General features: G+C 44.1%; 2 protein-coding genes and 2 long non-coding RNA genes across 4 annotated transcripts in view; 1 reads left to right on the top strand and 3 right to left on the bottom strand.

Moving 5' to 3' along the window:
• C3 (complement C3) overlaps window positions 1-1712 on the bottom strand; it is a 63380-nt gene extending 61668 nt beyond the window's left edge. Inside the window, exon 1 of the mRNA XM_081845744.1 lies at window positions 1627-1712. Within this exon, the coding sequence (XP_081701870.1) occupies window positions 1627-1697 (71 nt within the window). The 5' untranslated portion in view covers window positions 1698-1712. The remainder of the gene's footprint in view (window positions 1-1626) is intronic.
• LOC309332529 overlaps window positions 1-12759 on the top strand; it is a 74634-nt gene extending 61875 nt beyond the window's left edge. The window contains exon 2 of the long non-coding RNA XR_014152119.1: window positions 12683-12759. This is a non-coding gene — a long non-coding RNA (uncharacterized lncRNA). The remainder of the gene's footprint in view (window positions 1-12682) is intronic.
• Window positions 3289-9142, bottom strand: LOC309332577. The gene is made up of 3 exons (XR_014152195.1): window positions 8998-9142; window positions 8011-8168; window positions 3289-5254 (listed from the first exon to the last, which is right to left on the bottom strand). It is a non-coding gene; the product is annotated as an uncharacterized lncRNA (long non-coding RNA).
• Window positions 12585-23694, bottom strand: part of LOC309332512 (A.superbus venom factor 1-like) — a 64731-nt gene continuing 53621 nt past the window's right edge. The window contains exons 31-40 of the mRNA XM_081845745.1: window positions 22363-22513; window positions 21827-21881; window positions 18446-18533; window positions 17557-17646; window positions 16763-16868; window positions 15538-15627; window positions 14996-15082; window positions 14447-14530; window positions 13420-13555; window positions 12585-12882 (exon numbers count right to left, since the gene is read on the bottom strand). Coding sequence (XP_081701871.1) covers window positions 12741-12882; window positions 13420-13555; window positions 14447-14530; window positions 14996-15082; window positions 15538-15627; window positions 16763-16868; window positions 17557-17646; window positions 18446-18533; window positions 21827-21881; window positions 22363-22513 — 1029 coding nt within the window. The 3' untranslated portion in view covers window positions 12585-12740. The remainder of the gene's footprint in view (window positions 12883-13419; window positions 13556-14446; window positions 14531-14995; window positions 15083-15537; window positions 15628-16762; window positions 16869-17556; window positions 17647-18445; window positions 18534-21826; window positions 21882-22362; window positions 22514-23694) is intronic.

The raw sequence follows: 23694 nt of genomic DNA on the forward strand, positions 1-23694 counted from the left end.
TGAAGTGCAAGTAGATAAATAGGTATCGCTCTGGCAGGAAGGTAAACAGTGTTTCCGTGCACTGCTCTGGTTCGCCAGAAGCGGCTTAGTCATTCTAGCCACATGACCCGGAAGTTGTATGCCGGCTCCCTCAGCCAATAAAGCGAGATGAGTGCTGCAATCCCAAAGTCGGCCACAAGTGGACCTAATGGTTGGGGGTCCCTTTACCTTTAAACAGGCGCACAGTTCACCTGGTCACACTTTCCTTTCCCACCTTATGGTGAGAGGTATTTCATTCCTATATAAATTGTAGTAATCACTGCTAAATATATAGACAGCAGCATATACAGATTTTATGAATTTTTTAATGAAAAATCTATGTCCTCTTTTAAGGTGATGAGTTTTCTCTTTTTTGATAGTGCATAAATGCAGGACTGGTCCTATCGTTAGGCAGAGTAAAGTGGCTGTCTCTAGAGACAGATGGCAGGGGGCAAGTGCCAATGGCAAAGTGTTGGAGGATGGAGCTGTGTGTAACCCCTAAACTAGCCTGCTGCCCCTCGGCGCAATGGAGGTCCAGTCACTAGTATAAAAATAAGATTAACCCTGGCAATTTGGCAAGCTTCTCTACACAGAACTAGAGGGGATGTCACCTTGCCCTTTGCCTCAGGTAGAATTATTATTATTACAGTGACACCTTGGGTTAAGAACTTAATTCTTTCTGGAGGTCCGTTCTTAACCTGAAACTGTTTTTAATCTGAGGTACCACTTTAGCTAACGGGGCCTCCCGCTGCCGCCGCGCCACCACTACGCGATTTCTGTTCTCATCCTGAAGCAAAGTTCTTAACCCGATTTACTATTTCTGGGTCAGTGGAGTCTGTAACTTGAAGTGTCTGTAACCTGAAGTGTCTGTAACCTGAGGTACCACTGTATTATTTATTATATTTATACCCTGTCCACTATGGGCGGCTTCCAACACATATAAAAACATAATAAACATCTTGGTAAATAAAATGTCTTGGTAATTAGTCATTTTACACCACAACTGACTACCATTCCAACACATGTACATGCAGCAGAACAAACACACGTGTAATTGTCAGACATACCATGAAGCCTAAATCAGGATGGCTAAATGGAAATGTCATGCTCTGAGGTTATCAGAAACTGGAGACGAGCAACAGGGCAGGGCTGTTGCCTTCATGCCCCGATGGAGAGCTTTCCAAAGGTGGGCCACTCCAGGGAGGCAAAATGCGAGATCAGATGGGCCCAGAGACACAGTTTGCTAAAGCAGGATTCTTCTGTCCTTCCATGGCTTCTACACTTCTTGTACAAGGAACATTTCTGCATGTCAGAAATTCAGAGCCGGCCCTGCTAGTAGGCAGTGAAGTGGCTTGCTTCAGGCAGCAGACTTAGGAGTATGGTTGGAAGCATCCAGTTCGTGATTATTTTAAATGATATTTCCATCACTATGGTGGTGAGGGGCCGGGGGGAGAGTGATATTTGGATTTTCTGCTGCAGGCAATCCCCCCCCTCACAAAAAAACCTCTTCACACTACATCTGAAGCAATTTTAAATCACCACATAAAACTCCCCTTGCTTAAGAAATGCGGTGCTGCTGTGAACTGCTGACATCTGACATGTACTTACAGTTGGCTGTGAGAAGAAGTCGGGAAAGAGACCAAGAGGGCAGCCACCAGGTAGAGAGCAGTCCCCTCCATGGTGATCTGGAGGAACAAGAGAGGCAGGTTACCGTCTCAGTTTTTATCCTCTGAGCCCCTGTCCAAGCCCTTTTGCAATCTCTCTGTGTTTAATCAGTAAATGGGGAGGAGTTTGAGCAACCTGGGAATTTCAAAATAAATTAGCAAAGCTGTCAAAAATGACCACGATTTGTCTTTTTCCTCCCCCCTTTTTTTTACAGCAACAGCTAAACAGTATGTTTGTGCAACCTGCTCTCGATAATCCTGGTGGGGGTTGGCATACTATGCAAACATGATCTGGGCCAATCCTAGGTTCAAAAGGCCGACTGAAAACTTTCTCTTTCTGACACACGCATGCACACACCACTGAAGAGTCCAGTCCTGGGGCGCAGCTTCCCAACCAGTATCTATCCCCGAAGAAGGAAGTCTTGCATGGTCAATAGCAACAAGAGGTCTTTCCAATTGCTTTGAACTTCTTGGCATCTTGGCATCTTGGCTTGAGACACTTGTATTACAAGAGCCCTATGCAAATGTGTTTTTTTTTTTTTTTACTTATTACACACAATTATTTATTTACCTGGGAGAGTGGGCCTTGGGCTCACCCATTGCCTCCCCTCTCCTCCCCCACTTATCTCACTACTGGGAAGGAGAAAAGTTAAGTGTGTGGAAGGGACAAGAGGTCTACCAGATGATACAAACATCATCATCATTGTAGCCCATCCATCAGACTGGATTGCCCCAGCCTCTCTGGGTGCATACCCTCCAACATACCTCCAAAGAAAATAAGGACTTCCCATTCCATAGTGATAATTTTACTATTTATACCCCACACATCTTTCTGGGTTGCTCAGCCACTCTGGCCGTCTTCCAACATATATAAAAACATAAGAAAACTTTTTTAAAAAACCTAAAAAAAAACCCTTCCCCGGCAGCAAGGATACTCATCGCAAAAAACTGGAAAACTCAAGATCTACCCACACTGGAAGAGTGGCAGATGCAGCTGATGGACTATATGCAACTGGCCGAGATGACTGGCAGAATCCGTGATCTGGGAGAAGAGAAGATGGAGGAAGACTGGGAGAAATTCAAGATGTATCTACAAAAACATTGTAATTTGGTTGAATGTTAAGAAGGATGCTAGATTATAAAAAATTGGCCACCACTAAATTAGATTTAAATTTGATGATAAGTAAGACTAAAAGAAAATATAAATTTTTTTTAGAAGAAGTGCTAGATTATATTTGAATGAGTGGACATGAGATTGTAAACAAGTTGATAATTTGTTTGGAAAAAACTTTTAACGATGTAAATGGGAGCGGGAGACGCGAGGGAGTCCAAAGAAGTGATGAAATTATGTTTGTGACAGAAGTAAGATTGTTTAGTATTTGTGCATTTATATTTAAAAACTTTAATAAATATTTATAAAAAAATAAAAAATAAAAAAACCCCTTCCCTATATAGGATTGCCTTCTGATGGCTTGGGGATCGGATAACTCCATTCCCTCCAACATTTCTCCAATGAAAATAGGGACACCTTAAGGAAAAGTGGGACACTCCAGGATCAAATCAGAAACCGGGATGGCTTCTCTAAATCAGGGTCTGTGGGTATAAAAGCATAATGAAACATCAAGCATTTAAAACTTCCCTATACAGGGCTGCTTTCAGATGTCTTCTGAAAGTCATATAGTTGTTTATCTCCTTGACATCTGACAGGTGGGTGTCCCACAGGGTGGGTGCCACTACCCTGAAGGCCCTCCGTCTGGTGACTTCACTTCTCGCTGTGAGGGAACCGCCAGGAGGCCCTCGGAGCTAGAATACATTAAACCATACAAACATATGATTAAAGATTATGCCATTTCAGTAACTCACCTACAGATATCAACATATAATAACACGGTAAGCGACTTCCGTTTCCCTAAAGTCAGTCCTATATGACATAGAACAATCTTTCCCAGCCAATATGAACAAAATGTTTGCTTAAAGGAGAGTTTTCACTAATCCCAGCAACAAGGGGCTCAAGATATCAGGTCCTCAGATGTTCATGCAGAGGGCATTCCAACAAAAACTGTACCAGGTCCTCTACTTTGAGGACAATGTCTAGTCACTGCATTGGAAATTTCTGAGAGACCAGTTGCACACAGCTGTGGAGATGGCAATCTCTTTAATAGGGTTTTCTCGTACATGGCCAGGGAATATTCTGCTTTTAATTGTTAATTATTATTTTTAATGGTGAGCATGGAAACTCCAGGGAGTTGGAGATGCAGTATGTAAAGCTATTAAATAAATAACCTGGAAGGGATTGCACAAATGTCCTGCAAGTCCAAAGCGAGTCCCCAAATTGGCCCTAAATGCAATCTCATATGGAAAATCATGTCTGCAAAGAGCCACGGCTAGGGAACAATTTGGGTGGGGGGAGCCCCAAAAATCCCATGTACATCCATTTCCTTAAAAGTGCAAATGGGAACTGCATAATCACAATTTGTGAATGGTCAGGTGTGTTTTTCAAACACATTTTGGCCCTTCTGCTGAAGCGAAAGACTTGCAGCTGGCTCTTTGCAAGTTACAAAGACCAGCATCTTCTGACATGCTCTAACTGCTTCTTCATGCCTTTTCTTAAGAATGTTTGGAGGCCAAAGGAATAAATGGAATGGGTTATGATGACTCTTAGCAGATAAAAGTTCCTGGATAAAAAAGATGTCAAACAAACAGCAATATACAAATTATCCATGCAAATCAATCAAGAGTTAATCAGGAAATTCTAGTCATCAGCTGGATTCCAGTAACAGGTTTATTTTCTTGGCAACGGTATTTGGACAGAAACGGAGCTTGGACAATCTCCAAAGACATTCTTTCGCAACATGTCTGCGTGTTTACTTCAGCCAAACATTCAGTACGGCTTGCTCAAAAGCAAGTGTCCTAATATGGGGAGTGAGAAGTGATCTATGGCTCTAGGTGCTGCAGGTGAGAGGCAGGAGGCCCCAAGGGCATTTCAAGAGGGCTCTAATTCCCCAAAGGAGGTGCAGCATTCAATGAATTCAGATCCAGCTCCATCACTTTACTGCATTGTGGTTTTTTAATTGGTGGAGACAGCAATGTAAAAATACCTTTATCAAGATCCGTCATTCTTCACAGAAGAGGATGAGTGTTTTCACGGTGCACAAATGCTGGACTCCTACTCCAGATGAGCCAAAAACATTTAAAGGGAAATATGTATGCAATGTGAATCCCCATCAATTTTGTTATAATGAACCGACACAGAAGGGTGTGACAAAATTATATTTTAGTGTGCTTTTACACAGGGCTTTTTTTCGCCCCAGCCGGAACTCTCTGGAAACTCAGTTTCAGCACCTCTTTTTCTTTTACATGTGCCAGTGTCATTAGAGGTTTAAATTCCTTCCGTATAGGTACTTCTCTTGAGGAGCTGTAGTTGAAGGCATCTTATGGAGCTAACCAAGGGTTTATCCACCTTACCTTTTGCACTGTATTTCTAAGCACAGGTCCAAGTGTTTGGGGCTCTATGCACGGGACAAGCGGGAGTGTGGATGAGACCCAAGTAAAAGAGATTCTGTGGCAAAAGTCTGGAAGAGACAGAACCTTAAGAGCACAAAAAGTACTTGTATATGGCTATATCATTAAAAAACAACAACAACAAAGCAGATTGCAGCAATAAAGCCACACAATAAAACTATAAAAAGTTAAAAACAGACATCTTTGATGGTAAGGTAAAGGGACCCCTGACCATTAGGTCCAGTAACGACCAACTCTGGGGTTGCGGTGCTCATCTCACTTTATTGGCCGAGGGAGACGGCGTACAGCTTCCAGGTCATGTGGCCAGCATGACTAAGCCGCTTCTGGCGAACCAGAGCAGCACATGGAAACGCTGTTTACCTTCCCGCTGGAGCGGTACCTATTTATCTACTTGCACTCTGACGTGCTTTCAAACTGCTAGGTTGGCAGGAGCAGGGACCGAGCAACAGGAGCTCACCCCGTTGTGGGGATTCGAATCGCCAACCTTCTGATCGGCAAGTCCTAGGCTCTGTAGTTTAACCCAGAGCACCACCCACGTCCCTTAATATCCACATACATTTGTATAATCAAGGCAGGTTATTGACTGATCATAGAACCACTAAATTGCAGAGTTGGAAGGGACCCTTTGGGTCATCTAGTCCAACCCCCTGCTGTTGTGTATTGAGTCAAAGGATTTTATATCTGTATTATTATTGTCTGTATTTGCATTAGGGTAAAGTAACTGCCTTTTGGTTCCAGAGGGTACAGCTACTATTGGTTCATTTAAGCTGCTGTATTTGGATCCTCTGTCTTATTGGTTTCCTCCAAAAGGCAGGACTGTGATTGCCTGATATTGTTCCCTCCAAAATGTATCCTTTCTAGCTAGTTCCCTGTCCATATAAATGTAGCTCTCCCCTCCTCAGGTCTTAGTCTTGTTGCTTTAATAAAGAAGTGTTACTAGAGAACTGTCTCCAGCATATTATGTCAAGAGAGCTGAAATCACAAACCCCACGTCACAACACCTGCAATGCAGGAATATGCAGCTGTCCCACATAGGGATCAAACCTGCAACCAGGGCATTATCAGCAGGACTCTCTAACCAGCCGAGCAATCCAGGTTGTGTGATTGTTACATGCTATTTGCCTTTGCACCAGTTCTTGGCTGCGAGTTCCACTGGAGGCCCTGACTTAAACAAAACCCAGCACCTCAACTGAACATGTATAAAAGCATGTAACATAAAAGCATACAACATAAAATGTTCTAACAGGTTACACCATAGCACTCATGGTTGGATTCACCTGTTAGCAGAGGCCCACACAAGGATTACTGATAGCCCAGGGGTTTTCCCCCATCCCCATCCCTCCCCTGGCACCCTCCAACAGGCTGGGGGAAGGCAGGTTTGGGAGAAGAGGACAGTTGTTCTGTCTGGGAAGCTGAAATGTTTGCACTGATGGAACAATTGCCATAAGGCTACACTGAATTCCCTGCAAAGACACTGTTTGTTGACATGAGGTGGCCCTGGAGTTGTTTATGCAGCTTGCACAATATTGCAGTGGGTATCCTAGCTTCAAGATTCCCGGAACCGGGTCATGGACTGGGAGCATTAACCCGTCCTTTGTTAGCCTTCCCACTATGGGACAGGGAAAGAGATATTTCTAAAGCAGATGCAGATCAGAGTGTCATAGCAAATAATGCGCTGACATCGTGATAAAGTCCCGAGCAAGTGACCTTTGATTGCTAAAAGGGGATGGCTGTGCTTTTGATTAGAGCTGGAGAAAGGAGAGGGGACATCAGAGAACAGCTTATTGCATTTTGCAAAAAAAAAAAAATAGCAGAGGAATTTGCACCTTTTAGAAAAAGAGAAGCAGTCCAGGACAGCACCCTTCATGTGACTGGTGTTGGCATATCTATATTTACGGGATTGCCTCCCCTGGTATGCCCCGCAGAGGACCTTAAGGTCCATGAATAACCATAGTTTAGAGGTCCCGGGCCCTAAGGAAATCAGATTATCCTCCACCAGGGCCAGGGCCTTTTCAGTGATGGCTCCGACCTGGTGGAATGCTCTGTCCCATGAGACCAGGGCCCTTCATGATTTAACCTCCTTCCGTCGGGCCTGTAAGACAGAGCTATTCCGCCTGGCCTTTAATTTGAATTCAGCCTGATCTTTTATTTCCCTTCTCTTCCCTCCCCCTCCCCTTTTATGAAGATCATCCTCTCTGAGACTCCACAGCTAATTCTCCCCTGGCCTCCTCGCCGGCCCAAGTAGGACTAATTCAGCCAGCTAGCCCTGGTGACTATCTAATGCTTATTAGATGGATTTCCCCCAAATTGATTTCTGAACTTTGAATTTTATTGTTATTCATGTTTTTATACTGTATTTTATGCTGCTTCTACAATTACGTGTTTTAAATTTGTTGTTAGCCGCTCTAAGCCTGGTTTTCTGAACCAGGAAGGGTGGGGTATGAATAAAAAATTATTATTATTATTAATTTATTATATCTGCATGTTTATGAACTGCGTGTAGACCAGGGGTCAGCAACCTTTTTCAGCACGGGACCGGTTCACTGTCCCCCAGACCTTGTGGGGAGCCAGACTATATTTTTGGGGGGGAAATGAACGAATTCCTATGCCCCACAAATAACCCAGAGATGCATTTTAAATAAAAAAACACATTCTACTCATGTAAAAACACGCTGATTCCCGGACCATCTGCAGTCCGGATTTAGACGGCGATTGGGCAGGATCCGGCCCCCAGGCCTTAGTTTGCCTACCCATGGTGTATTTGCTTCAGGTTAGTTTATTCATACATGAATTTCTCTACATTTACCACCATGCCTAGCTATCGCTTCACATGCCCTCTGCATCTCCTCTGGTCATTTGCAAAGTAGGTCCCTCATTTGCATATGGAGTTGGTCACTTTTCCTTCTCTTTTAAGAAAAATGCTTTTTCTTATCCCTCAATCACAGGGAAGGGAAATGCCAGCTTCTGAAATTCCAGAGAACAAGGCCAAGAGTGTTTCCACAGAAAAACTAAACAAACAGTTCTAATCAACAGCAGGGGGTGGGTGGGAACGGTGAGCCCATACAGATTACAGGGAAATCCCCTCATAAATTACCAAACGGGGAAAACACAACATTTCCTTCTCATGCTCTGAAACCTTTTGGACTTGAGCCTTCGTTGACAGCAGCGTCCATTCTTGCAAACCCCGTGACACAGATTAGTCACTATGAAAAGACTGTACTCAGTTGTGCAGTTATGTATTTTCAAACTCTGGGTGTAAGAGTCTTATTGTGGGGGTGGTTTGGCTCTCTTGAGGTGATAATGCATTCCTTCCTTTTATTTGCATGCCACTTTTCTACCACAGTAACAAAAAAGATCTCAGCCCAAAGTGGCTTCCAACAAAGGAAACAGGAATGCATTTCAAAACCAAACAGTGCAAAACCTATTTCAGAAAAACATAGCGAAACAACACAGCAGCAAATATAATAACATAAAGAACACATTTCAGTTTTATAAATATAGCAGTGTTATAAACAACATCCGACAGCAAAAATAACAAGGGAGCTCTACAGTTCCACCTCGTTCCTAGAAAAATCCCTCGCAATCCCACTCCTGCGACATTTTATAAGCCTTCTCAGGGTGGGGTGGAGGGGGGGTGTTGTACCAGAAAACATCCCGCCCCCATGATGTTGCTCTCTTCTGGAGTTATATTACAGACCTATACTTAAAAAGGCTTTGTAAACTTTCTGAAGGATCAGCCTGGGCCTGTGTATTACTTTACAAAAGGACCCTCTGATCTTGTCAATAGACTAACCCATTCATGTGAGTAGGGCCTTGCCCTGTCAGAACAACCTGGATGCAGTTTATGGCATTAATATACACACAGCCCATGTGTTGCCTTTGTTAAGAACTTAACAGGGAAGAGGAGGAGAAAACTGGCTGCCCATGTCATTGCTTTTGGCTCCATCGGAAGGTCGGCAGTTCGAATCCCCGCGACGGGGTGAGCTCCTGTTGCTCGGTCCCTGCTCCTGCCAACCTAGCATTTCGAAAGCACATCAAAGTGCAAGTAGATAAATAGGTACCGCTCTGGCGGGAAAGTAAATGGCGTTTCCGTGATCTGCTCTGGTTTGCCAGAAGCGGCTTCGTCATGCTGTCCACATGACCTGGAAGCTGTACGCCACCTCCCTTGGCCAATAAAGCGAGATGAGCACCGCAACCCCAGAGTTGGCCACAGAGTTGGGGTCCCTTTACCTTTACCTTTTATACCAGTCCAACCCTGTTGACATTATTGCTCTCTATCACACACACACACACACACCCCGCCCCACAATCTTTCCCACAGGCATTTTATGACATGATTGACACCTCTGAATCAGTTTTCTTCTTCTTCCTTTTCCTGGTATACCCAGCCAAGTTCCTTGCATAGCTCAAAGTCTCTAAGCTGAGGCCGCCGCCACCTTTTATTTCAATTTATATGGCCCCAAATGATTAGGTTCTCTTGGCGGTTTAGAAACTTCAAATGTATACAATCACATCTAAAACTCTACACAACAAAACGGCAAAACTAGTTATAAAAATCAAAGTAGCAAGAACCATCTAAAATCAGTGTAAGTACTCAGATAGCTCTGTGGGTGGAGCATGAGGCTCTTAATTTCAGAGTTGCGGGTTCGAGCATTTCAGGGGTTGGGCTAGATGACCCTCAAGGTCCCTTCCAACTCTACAATTCTGTGGTTCCAAGGTACAACAATTGAAAATCAACGTAAAAGTAGCAAAGGGAAAACTGGTTCTGTTTAGACATAACACCACAAACCATAGCATACCCTCCAACATTTCTCTGAGGAAAATAGAGACATCCCTTTCCTTAATGATAATTTTGATATTTATATCCCACACATCTTACTGAGTTGCCCCAGCCACTGTGGGCAGCTTCCAAGATATATAAAAACATTTAAAAAACAACAACCCTTCCCTATACAGGATTGCCTTCAGACAGATAACTTCATACCCTCCCACCTTTCTCCAATGAAAATAGGGACATCCTAAAGAAAAGTGGGACATTCCAGGATCAAATCAGAAACCAGGACGGCTTCTCTAAATCAGGGATGTCCCAGGGAAAATAAGGACACTTGGAGGGTCTGCCATAGTGAATCTTTGGCCTGCATACTCACTTTTCCTCTAGCACAACCATAAGGAGGATACTGGAAATCTTTGCTTCCACTTTGAATTGACAAAACAGTTGCTGATATGTCACACACACAAACAAACTGTGGTTAGCCTTATCTGTGGTTTAGAAAAACAAACCAACTTTTGCTTATGATTTTTGCTGGTTTCCCTAAACCTTACGTAACAAAAAGCACATTTCTCGGTTTGGGCAAAACTGGTATCTGTGGTTAGCTGAAAACAGAAGATGAAACTCCAGTCTTCTGCATGCAGGAGAAGAAACCCAGAAGCCCACAAGCCCCAGCCTTTATACACATAATCAAAACCATCGCTTTACATGACATACAAGTCAGGTCAGGGTAAACTCTAACTGCAACATGCCGTACATTGTCAAACATTGACTCCACTTGTATGTCACGCTGCCCATTAGTACATACCAGATGCAAATCAGATACTGTCAAAATATATAATTTTCAAATGGTCTATAAATATCAGAGTCACCAGCTTCTGTAGAGCATTAACACCTGCAGTTGGATTTTGCAGATTTTGGGGAGCAATCTGGTTGCAGCTCTAATTTGGGTGAAGAGAATATTACAATCATAGAACTGTAGAGTGGACAGGTCATCAGTCCAACCCCTGCAATGCAGGGATCTCAACGAAAACATCCAAGACAGATGGCCAAAAGTCTGCATATTTAGCAACGCAGTTGTTGAACCTTTCCCTTCCAAATTATTTGGACCATGTGCACAAACTACTTGCTTAGCTTAGAGCCATAAATTCAAATTCTTATCTCACCACTGGTCCTGGGCCATTTAATTGAGCAAGCTCCCATGTTTTCCTTAAGAAAACATTTCTAATAAAGAGGCACCTTCTTCCACACCTTGACTGCTGCCTGCTCCCAGCCTAAAGGTTGTTCAGGGTTGCTAAAGAATTTTTAATTTAAATATTGCATTTATAAACTGCAATTTCTTATAAAATAATAGTGGAAGAAGCTCCAAAGCAGAGGACTTGAAGAGAGCAATATTGGCCTGAATATAAGCCTCACTTTTTCCCAAATTCTGACCATGAAAATTTAAAGTGCAGCTTAAATTCATGACCTTACAAAAATTGGCTTTTACGATATTACTATAGGATTTTCTTCTATATTTGCCATTTACAGGTGTGAGTGCCTGTGGAATTTTAAGGGAGCTGCTTATATTAGGGTATTGTCTTTTTTTCTCTCCCCCCTCCCTGAATTTTAAAGGTGTGGCTTATTTGCAGGTGCGGCTTATATTCTGGCCAATACGGTAGTTGTTTCTTGGGAAGAAGCAGACATTGAGGAATACGGGGAAGGATAGGAACAGAGTCTTATTGAAGGGTATACAATTATTTAGATTTGATCTTGAATGCACACTGACACAGTCTAATGTGTCCTTCCCAAACTGTTGTATCAAATCTTTTAACACATGTTAGATCCCAGAATAAAGTCTCTCTCTATAAAAAAAACAGTGGTAAGAAACTCTGGATTCACATACATTTTCTCTCCTTCACAGAACCTTGGTTTCCTTTTATTCTACCAGAAGCGGGCAGAATAAAATAGCTTCCTTGCTTGTAGACGCATCTCCTGTTCTTTTCCCCTGCCATCTGTGAGAAAGCAAAACAAAATGTTCCAACTACTGTCTTGCTCCACCGCTGCTTACCGGCTCCATTCAATTCTCTCTCTTTCCCCTGCATTTCCTTGTAAGTGCACCATCTGTTCTAGCTCAGTTTTAAGTTTATCCCTGAAAGCAAATGGGCACTTTCCTACATGTCTACACATTTGTGGCCAGGGGGAGAAGGAGGATATTGTTGATTATGTATTACATTGCATCCTGTATACTTCCCCCTTTTGAAAGAGATTCTTCAGTGAGTTTCCTTTAAACAACAGGGTATCAATTTATAGAGATAAATATGTTGCCTGTAAGGTTTCTATGTTTGCTGTAGCTGCCCAAGAGATCAGGAAAAAAAGTTATTGAACCAAACAGGTCCAATGTAGGAATCATCTATATTACAATGCATCTGTCAACTTTGTCGCTTATTTTTTTTTTTTAGCAACCATCAGAAATTTGCAATTACATTTGACTATCTACCCCTGCCTCCCCTGTTTTCCTGTGTCAAGTTATTAGACCCATGTTCCCATTCATGCACACTGCTGAATGAATAAAAACTGAAAGAGCATTAGAAACATAAGGTGATTGGCAAAGAATTAACATGACACAACAGTAAGAAATCAATTCTTTATTTGGTACATGTACACTCCACCCCACCCCCCTTTAAGGAGAAATTGAGCAAAAAACCTAAGATGAACTTCAGGAGGGAAGGTGTCTTTCAAACACTGACTCAAACCCATCTCATGGGCTCCAGTTGACATCTCCATCGTTAAGTGTTACAACCGAAAGTCATCAGTGTGTTAGAAAATTGAGTTAAGTCATTGCACAGGTCGTAGAATTCTTCGTCCTGGCATTCATCTTCATTTGGCCATTTCTCAATCCAGGTATCCTTGCTAATCATGTAGTTGAAACTGGAAAGGGGAGAAGGGGAGATTTGAATTGGTACTCCGCAGGTAAACTGGCTGACCTGAATGGAGTGGATGAATCCAGACATCAGCTATCAGCTGATGCAGATTGGTGACAAGAGCAAGCCAGCAGTTAAAGCTGGAGTTAACTCTTTACATGCAAGAACACAATATGCACAGACATGGTAGGGTGTCAGGTCTAATGAGCGCAGCAGCTCACCCCTAGTAGGTCTTGCCCCATGGATCAGTTGTCAAGATTGTCTCAGTGTCAATCTCACACCTATGCTGCCTATACTAAGCTGACAGGAGGTTCTGAAAGCTTTCTAAGGGAATCGGTGGCAGTGGGAAAGGGTCACAACAATGAACTCTGAGTTATAGTGGCATGAAGTTCCACCAGAAAGTTAAAAATCAAAGAAGCACAAATGCTTATAAACATGTTTATAATAAGTGGAACTGAAGGAATTGTTTCCCTATAAACAGATGTTCTCCATGGACCTGATAGTGGAAGAAGCAGAGGATACGTTAAATAAATGAAATACATACTCAGTTTTAGTTTGCCACAGGTCACTGTTGAGGCTCCAGATTAGATAGTCCTTGGTCACCACCAGATTCAGAGATTCATTGCATCTCTTGTGGCTGATAAACCTGCGGGGCTTGGCTTCTGGGTTTGCATCACTCCCTAGGAATCAGACAAAACAGGCACACGTCTGCGCTTAAATGCTCTGTGTGTAAGGTTTTCTTTTTGCCTCTGAGCTTTCCCTGCAAAAACATGCTCTCTGGTGCTCAAATGGATTCAACATCAATTTGGGTTTTTCCAAATTGTCTGGAAAAAGTGGAGGAAAGATAAGTGTGGACACACCCCTATTGTGATCTGAGCCAAGATCCTATCTGAATGTTAAGTTTGGCTTATAAATATACCTATATAAGGTCTTGTGGTAGTGTTACATTTTAATGTCAAAATTATTTATAGTAATGTATGGGGGAGGTTTCTAAGTGGTGATGTCCCAACTTTGGACCTCCTTCACCCCAAGATACAACTGGTACCGATGCTGTTCAGCATTGGGTATCAAGTAAAGACCAAGTTATTACTCATCAAGTGTGCATGCACACGAAAGCTCATACCAAGAACTGACTTAGTTGGTCTTTAAGGTGCTACTGGAAGGAATTTGTTTTGTTTTCAGAAAAAGGTTTGTTATTCATAATCAGGGTGGATTGCATTTAATTTAAATCAATTTAAATCACTAGTCAGTAAGGCTTGATTTAAATCTTTTTTTTTTTTTACAAAAAGACATTGTTGCTGGTATAATCTTAATATTTACAACCAGATGTAGGTTTCATTTTTGGAATAATAAATTTTCAGAGTAGTTTTTACTGTTATATTAAAAAAATACTGATTTGGTTATAGTGCAAGGACTGCTGCCTTTGAGGGAAGTTTCTGAGGAACCTTGGGGTCCCATAACAGACTGAATATCACTGGCCGAAAGCGAGTGTTTAAATCAATAAATATTTTTATAAACAGTCCCTGCTTTTGTATCCAAGGCATGTTTTTCTTCAGGAGGGAAATTCTTACCTGCTTTAATAATTTCCAGAACTTCCATGAAGTAGTTGTTATAATCATTTTCTTCTTCTATACGACTCAGCTTGGTTTTGTACACTTCAAAACAAAGACAGAGAAAAGTCATTATTTGATGGTTGCATGTTTTCCACATAAAAGCATTAAGAAGTCATTCAGCTTGTATTGTGTTTTTCATGAAGGTCTAAGCTCCCATCAGTGGCACCTCATCAACAGGGCTGCTAACATTTCTGGAGAGACCAAAATCTGTTTGCATTTTGGCCCCTGTATATACAGAGCCTCCTCATCGGTTCAGGTCTGATTCTAGAATACATAAGTTCTTTTGTGATAGATTGGAGACTCTACATACACCAAGAAACTGTAATACAGTGTCCACAGTGCCTGTTTTCTGTGTTGCAGCTACTCACTATGTGGAGGGAAGCAGCCCGACCATGAGAAAATGCAAGGCAGCCACCCCCCAAGGGTTGCTAAGGTGCTGGTGGTCATTAACATGGAAACACATCCACTCCTGAATTTACAGGGCTCAGCAATCTAAACCTCAGTTACCATAATCCACTCCTGGCTTGCAGGCTGCTTCCATTCGTGCATGAACATCAACAGGGTTATCTGCATCGTTCTGCAAGAAGCAGTTGTCTTCGGGAGAAGAGGAGAGAGACAAATAATTACAATAAAAATAGCCCTTTCATTAAAAGTAGTCAGATCTCAAAAGCCTACTGGAAGAAAAAGATCTTCACCTGCTGCCAAAAAGACATGAAGGAGAGAGCCTGTCTGGCTTCTCCAGAGAGGGAGTTCCAAAGTCCGGAAGCAGCCACCAAGAAGGCCCTTCATCAAACGACTGAAGCATCACCAAGTCCAAACCCATCATTCGTGATTTTGCCAAACCTTGTAAAGACCTGATTCTTTTAATAGCAACCCCATCCCTCACTATGCCACCTTAGATAATAGATACACCCTAGATTAATTCCTGTAATTCAGAAACCCCAAACATCGACAGGACCTTTGTTTCCATGCTGACCAACCTTCCCCGCATCCCCAGTGCTGTGTTTGGGTGACTGGAATCAGTATCTCTGCTTCGCGCTGTGCCTTACCTTCAGCACACCGGCAAACTTCACCATGGCATATTTTATCGAGGAGGCCACTCCCTTTGGAGGGATGGTAGAACTTGGTGCATTGCTCATCTGAAAGCAGGAATGAAAAGAGAGGTCCTTACTTCCACACTGACACGCCTATGTGGCTCACTGATTTAATTCCCTGGTGGGGGATTCATTCCATAAGATAAGCCTTAGGAAATGCACAGAGCAGGAGTGGGTGACCCGTTTCTCCCAGGCAAAATATTAGTGATACATTACCCTGACTTAATTGAGGGAAACCCATCAAGAGGGCTTCTTTTCTACTGTCCTGTGTACAACCAGCTACGTAAACGCGTGTTATCCCCCTTTTGGGTAGTTTTAACATCAGGACACAATGAAAATATCAGATTCTACCTGTCTGATATTAAGCTGGAAGTAACTGCAAGGGTGGCTGAGTTTCTGTCAATAGTATCTCTTAAGAGTGGTGAATGACAAGGTTTAGCAGGTTTAGCAAGGTTTAGCAGGAAGACACTCCAATGAAAATTTCTCTTACTATATATCTTATATGGCTGCTTGTGTGTGTGTGTGTGTGTGTGTGTGTGTGTGTGTGTGTACAGTGGTACCTCTGGTTAAGAACTTAATTCGTTCCGGAGGTCCGGTCTAAACCTGAAACTGTTCTTAACCTGGGATACCACTTTAGCTAATGGGGCCTCCCGCTGCCGCTGCCACGCGATTTCTGTCCTCATCCTGAAGCAAAATTCTTAACCCGAGGTACTACTTCAGGGTTGGTGGAGTCTGTAACCTGAAGCATTTGTAACCCGAAGCGTTTGTAACCTGAGGTACCAATACAGTGGTACCTCTAGATGCGAACGGGATCCGTTCCGGAGCCCCGTTCACATCTAGAAGCGAACGTAACCAGCGACGGCACGTCTGCGCACACACGCGTCGCTTTTCGCCACTTCTGCGCATGCGCGTTTGTCCAGAGACAGCTTTCTGGGTCATGTGGCCAGCACAACTAAACCGCTTCTGGCACAATGGAGTACCGTGATGGAAACCAGAGCACACAGAAACACCGTTTAGCTTCCCCCTGCGGCGGTGCCTATTTATCTACTTGCACTGTGTGCTTTCGAACTGCTAGGTTGGCAGGAGCTGGGACAGAGCAACGGGAGCTCACCCCATCACTTGGATTCAAACCGCCGACCTTCTGGTCGGCAAGCCCATTTTACACTACAGTAGCCATTACCTAGATTATAATAGCTGTACACCTTGACAGATCCTGGCTGAATGAGACCTACTTCAAAATATTTGTAAGCTTTAAATTGCAAACATTCCTCCTCCGTGTGAGAAACCTAGGATGGGAAAACAAAAGAGAAAACAAGTCTTTGGGTGCCAGCCTTTAAATGGTTACTCCCAGTTATGCCAGTTATCCCCAGAACTTCTCCCGCAAGTATTTACCGTATTTTTTGCCCTATAGGACACACTTTTTCCCCTCCAAAAATGAAGGGGAAATCTGTGTGCGTCCTATGGGGTGAATACAGGCTTTCGCTGAAGCTTGGAGAGCGAGAGGGGTCGCTGCGCACCGACCCCTCTTGCTCTCCAGGCTTCAGGAAGCTATAAGCAAGCCTGGGGAGCCCGCGGGAGTTCCCGCAGGGCTCCCTAGGCTGTGGATAGCAGCCTGCCGCCTGATGCACGGGGCGCCCTGAAGCAAAGTTCCCCGCACTTTGGGCAGACATCAGCCAGCCCCACAAGCTCGGGGGACAGCGGGGAGGCGCAGCGCCACCATCCCGCTGTTCCTCGACTTGGTTTGGAGGCTGGCACTGGGAAGAAGCGTGCTTCTCGACAGCGCCAGCCCCACAAGCTCGGGGGATAGCGGGGAGGCGCAGTACCACCATCCTGCTGTTCCCCGACCTGGTTTGGTTTCCCCGACCTGGTTTTGGGGGGAAAATAAAGGGGGGGAAATTCCTTTATTCCCCCCCCCCAAAAAAACTAGGTGCATCCTATGGGCCAGTGCATCCTATGGGACGAAAAATACGGTACCTTGTCCAGATAGATGATGAGGTTCCCTCTTTCAGACACGGCGTCGTTGATGTCAAACTTGGAGATGTATCTGTCGACTCCCTCAGAAAGCTGAACACAGAATGAGAACAATTGAATCATTGGCACCAAGGGTTGGAGTTAACCCAAGCATGCAACCCCTCAGGGGTAGAGCATTTCATCTAGAGGAAATTTGGAGGTGCCAGGCTTCAGATAGGCATCTGAAGGATTTCAAGAGAGGCAGAATGAATTTTCACACAGCTAGAGAAATTTGTCGGGGAAATTCCACAGAACTCTCAGTCATGCTTGCCAGGGCAGGGGCAATATCGAAGTTCCTGTATCTGTGATTGATAAGGTTCCCAACATCCCTCAGGAAGCTTTTGCCCATCCTTGAGCCATTTCCCCTTGATCTCTTGCAGCCCATGGCTGCTAAATTTAACTGTGCCCCTTTAAATGAAGGAACTGCTCTCAGCAAAGGTAAGACTTGCTAGGAACAGAGGCAGAACTGCAGCTCCTATTTGAGCCTCAGTCTCAGGATAACTCCTGCTAAAGTAACCTCTGAGCTCTGCTCTAGTAAGGATCCAGACTGAACTGTACAAGGACACTAATACAAATCATAAAGAATAACAGATAATAAAAAGATGCCAATTTTGGCCAGGGTCACATTTGCGCAGACCCCTGTCTTCAAGGAACTGGTAGGAAACAGGCATCCTCTGTTGCATCTAGCCTAGTAAGCTGCTGTTTCATAGCAGGAGAATTGGTGGCACACAGATGATAAATTCTATTCCATTCTCTCTGGATATCTGTTTAAAGTTTTTCACTGACTGTAGTGAATTTTCCAGTGCAATATCCTCAAAGAACAACTTGAGCAGTTGGTTTCAGCATCACTTACCCTCTTGAGATCTTCAGTGTCAGGTGCAAAACCAGTAAGCATGGAGACATCAATGATCGACATTGTGGCATCAACTTTACCAAGGTATCTAGAATCAGTGACAGAGGAAAAATGACACAGGAATGAATTTCATAGTTTAAAAATAGGTATGGCTTCAGTTCTGTCGGCTTCCCATATTAATGTCATTGCAATAAGCCAATTCTCAGGGTTTTAGGTTTCAACACTGAGAACCAGAGAGGATGAAGGGAAGTACAATGTGATCAACTTGGTTAATGCACAACACCTTGAAAGGATTTAGAATGACAGCTTCCCACAACCTCCCAAACAATAAATCAGTTGGCATCCTAACAGTTTAAAACTGAATACAGGCAGCAGAAGTGAAAATATACCATCACCATGAATCATAGAATCATAGAATCATAGAGTTGGAAGAGACCACAAGGGCCATCAAGTCCAACCCCCTGCCAAGCAGGAAACGAACTTAACCCCTGTCCAGAAGTCTGGGCAAAGAGGTGTGCCTTTACCTCCTGTCTAAATGAAAATACAGTGGTACCTCAGTTTTCAAACATACCGTATTTTTCGCTCTATAACACGCACCTGACCATAACACGCACATAGTTTTTAGAGGAGGAAAACAAGAAAAAAATATTCTAAATGAAACAGTGGATATATGATTTTTGTGGTTCATGCTGTGGTCACAGACATGTGATCTGACGGTGAGTTTGGGGTAGCCCAATGCAAAAATCCTGAGGATCCATGTGGATCCATGCTTTGTAACCACGTTTTTGCGCCATTGCGACCCCATGAAACAGTGGGTGCGTGTGTGTTTTGGTGCAGGCTGTAGCCATGGATATGCTATGTGATCTGATGGTGAATTTGGGGTGACCTAGTGCAAAAATCCTGAGGATCCATGTGGATCCGTGCTTTGTAACCACGTTTTAAGTGGGGAGGGAAGGAAAAGAACTCAAGGGACAAGGAGCTCGCGTGGGGGGTGTGGAGAAGGATGCTGCTGATAATGCAGGAGAGGCTCCTCTCCAGCTTTGCTCCTTTAGAACAAGCAGGCTCTGCGTCTCTCCCTCCTCCCCGGCAAGGAAACCATGATAGTAACCACTCTGAGACAAATCAAGAAAAATTGCGACCAACACTCCCCCAACAAGCGCAGTGAGGTCAAAACACACACACACGCAGAGAGGGAACTGGCCCTAAAGTCGCAGGGCGCTGGGGGAGTGAACGGGAAGCAAGAGAAGGAGAAGGAGCCCTCACACACACACACACAGACACAGAGTGTCAATTCTAAAGTCGGAGGGACAGCGCAGGGAGAGTGAAGGGAAGCAGGAGGAGGAGAAGGAGCCCTCTCTCTCACACACACACACACACACAGAGTGTCAATTCTAAAGTCGGAGGGACAGCGCAGGGAGAGTGAAGGGAAGCAGGAGGAGGAGAAGGAGCCCTCTCTCTCTCACACACAGACACACAGAGTGTCAATTCTAAAGTCGGAGGGACAGCGCAGGGAGAGTGAAGGGAAGCAGGAGGAGGAGAAGGAGCCCTCTCTCTCTCACACACACACAGACACAGAGTGTCAATTCTAAAGTCGGAGGGACAGCGCAGGGAGAGTGAAGGGAAGCAGGAGGAGGAGAAGGAGCCCTCTCTCTCACACACACACACAGACACAGAGTGTCAATTCTAAAGTCGGAGGGACAGCGCAGGGAGAGTGAAGGGAAGCAGGAGGAGGAGAAGGAGCCCTCTCTCTCACACACACAGACACAGAGTGTCAATTCTAAAGTCGGAGGGACAGCGCAGGGAGAGTGAAGGGAAGCAGGAGGAGGAGAAGGAGCCCTCTCTCTCACACACACAGACACAGAGTGTCAATTCTAAAGTCGGAGGGAGAGTGCAGGGGCGCAGGGAGAGCGAAGGGGAAGCAGGAGGAGGAGAACTATAGCTCAAGCACACACACACACAGCCCCTACAGTGGCTAATCCAAAATCGGACAGCAAAAAACTGCAGGCAGGGACAGAGAGTACGGTTTTTTTTAAAAGCAGCCAACCCCGCTCTGCTTCTCTCCCTCCTCCCGGCTAGGCTGGCTGAAAAGCTTCGCTGCTACTTAGCAGCTCTGTGGGGAGGAGAGAGGAACATAGAGGACGGGTTTTTTTAAAGCAGCCAAGCCCGCTCTGCTTCTCTCCCTCCTCCCGGCTCGGCTCGCTGACAGGAGCCGCTTACACCTGCTTTGCTGTTTCAAAGCAAGCCACGGACTGCTCACAACTGCAGCAGATTCCCCCGCCATCTGTAGGCATTCGCTCCATAACACGCACAGACATTTCCCCTTACTTTCTAGGAGGAAAAATCTGCGTGTTATGGAGCGAAATTTACGGTAATCCATTCCGGAAGGCCGTTTGAGTTCTGAAACGTTCAAAAACCGAAAACTCAACACGGAAGCTTCAGTACGGAAAAATCAATATGGAAGACTCACTACAGAAGCCGCATGGCATGTTCGACTTCTGAGGCATGTTCAAAAACCGAAGTGTTCACTTCTGGGTTTACGCCATTTGAAAACTGAAATGTTTGTCAACGTAGACGTTAAAAAACCGAGGTACCACTGTATTGTAAAAGCAAGGTGTGCCTCACAAGGAAGGCTTTTCCACTGCTGCAGGGCCACTGCAGAGAGTCTACTGAAGTATCTAAATAATAAGATTTTAAGTCACAGTAGGTTATTCATCAACTTTTTGAAATAGGGCAGCCCTACATTACACAGCTACATAAGAACAAGCCTCACTCCTCGTCCCTCAGTCATTATACATCTGACAAGCTGTCCACCTTTTTTAAAAAAAGAAGAAGAAAGGGCACACATAACTGAAAGAACACCTCCTCCCATATCAGTGTGTATGTGTTTGTCATGGGTAGGCAAACTGAGGCCCAGGGGCCTAATCCGGCCCAATCGCCTTCTAAATCCAGCCCTCAGATGGTCCGAGAATCAGCGTGTTTTTACATGAGTAGAATGTGTGCTTTTATTTAAAATGCATCTCTGGGTTCTTTGTGGGGCATAGGAATGTGTTCATTTGTTTTTTTTCCAAAATATAGTCTGGCCCCCCACAAGGTTTGAGGGATAGTGGACCAGCCCCCTGCTGTAAAAGTTTGCTGACCCCTGCCCTGGTTTAGCTCTCCAAAGGAAGTCCACTTGGAGGTAGATTTGTGGAGTGAGGTTTGCAGTGCAGTGGCCCAGAGGGAGACTTTAAGAGTCAAAATATCCCCAACTCCTGAAGCGTTCAGACAAAGCTGAGTAAGCTATTTTTCATGCTAAGCCACCTTTGATGTTTCTCCTGGTTGTTCCTCTGAATGTTCAGTGATGACAACGTATGTCTATATTGAAAGTCCCCCAATGCTCACCTGGTGCAGATTTTGATCCTGACTGCACCCTTGGCTCCCTTTTCCTGCCTGCTACCTTGAAATTGGGGGAAAGAGAAAAGAATTAGTCACTTTGTAAAATTCCATGCAGTGTCAATCTTAGGTGTTTTGCAGAAGAGCTAACAGGCTGGGTTGTCCATTTATGAAAAAGGGATTCATCCATACCTGCCATTGCTGGCCTGCCCACCAACAGGCCCCTTCCTGAAGGATGTCATGCCCATGTTTAAACCAGGTGTGGGGACCTGTAGCATTCCAGATGTTGTTGGACCACAACCCTTCACCCCTGAGCCCTGGCCGTGCTTCCTGGGACTGATGAGACATGGAGTCCAACAACTTGCCTCATCTAAATTCCCAGCCCGCCTAATAGATCATAAGACATGGTGTATGCACAGCATTTGAATGGCAATGGCCAGAAATATTTTGGGGGGGGGCTGGCCTCCTCAAATATTTTATGGCGGGTATGGCGGGTGGTGGAATACCTTAGCTCTAGCAAACCTAAGCCCACCATTCATACTTACTCAGCTGGACATTTTCAACAGAAACTTGCAGAGAGAAACTTTTGCACTGCTCTGCGCTCTCCTGTAGCTTTGCATTATACACTGTCACAACGGTCATAATTGCTTTTCCTTGACCAGATGCTTTCACAATGAAATCTTTATTGAGCTTGGTCTGAAAAAACAAAAACAGTCAGTGTGCCTTTAGTTTGATTCTCTCTTGACACATTCAATTTTATTGATTACTATTTTATTAAGTTGTAGTAGAGGTGAGATATAACACTATGACGCAAGCAAACAGATGGCAAATCCACATTTTTTGTGATTATAAAGTCCTCATAAAAATTATTCACCATTCACCAGTGGCTAAACACTGCAAGGCAGCATACCAAAGCATTATTTTGTCAGTTTGCATTTCTTAGTACAGAAAGTATTGATCTGATGTGTAGAAGTCTTTCCTATTCCAATTAATTCAAGAGGATTCTGGAAGCTTCTGTGTGTAGAAGAAACAAGCAGAAGGTTCATGATGTTTGGGATATTCCTTCAGAGAAGCTCAGTACATCTGGTTTAAACTGGTTATGTTATCTCTTTCTGTCAAGGTCATGCTGACTATAATAAGAGGCCAGAAGGAGCCTGGGTTTCACTTTCTCTTTCTATCTCTCCTTTCCTTCTGGTGTGGTGTTCTGTAGATGGTGTTAAGGTTTAGTTTTATTATAAGTTATTGTAAGTTTAAGTTAAGTCTGCTGCAACTGGATTTCTTATGGGCAGAGCCAGTCCTGAACGTATTGGGATTTGTGACCATTGTGCTCATTTGCCTTCAGTAGCAGTAAAGATCTGCTGGATGAAATACAATTGCCTCTGGTCTATTTTTTGGGAATTCTGCATTGTGTTTAAGTTTTTACTCTGCTAACTATACAGTGGTATCTGCTCTGGATCAACAGTGAGTAGAATTCCATGACATATTTAGCGATGGGTGTCCATTTTTTAAAAGCTGGCATTAAGTCAGTTATGTTGCTGAGGGCACTTCAACATGACATTGTAGAAAGTAGTTTCGGGCCTACCCTGGCGTCTTATATCGTTGTGTTTGTGTTTCATTGACATTTTTTGTTGGGTTGCACTCCTCCCCTCAGCTCTTGCAACAAGCCAAGTTCAAAATCTAGCCACAGAGTAATAAATAATGATTTCCAGAGGGGGAAATAATAAATAAAATATCATTCATTCAGATCGTGAAGCTGAGGCTCCAATACTTTGGCCACCTCATGAGAAGAGAAGACTCCCTGGAAAAGACCCTGATGTTGGGAAAGATGGAGGGCACAAGGAGAAGGGGACGACAGAGGACGAGATGGTTGGGCAGTG

The sequence above is a fragment of the Podarcis erhardii genome (genome assembly GCF_964252035.2).
Source record: "Podarcis erhardii genome assembly, chromosome: 17".
Lineage (NCBI taxonomy): Eukaryota > Metazoa > Chordata > Lepidosauria > Squamata > Lacertidae > Podarcis > Podarcis erhardii.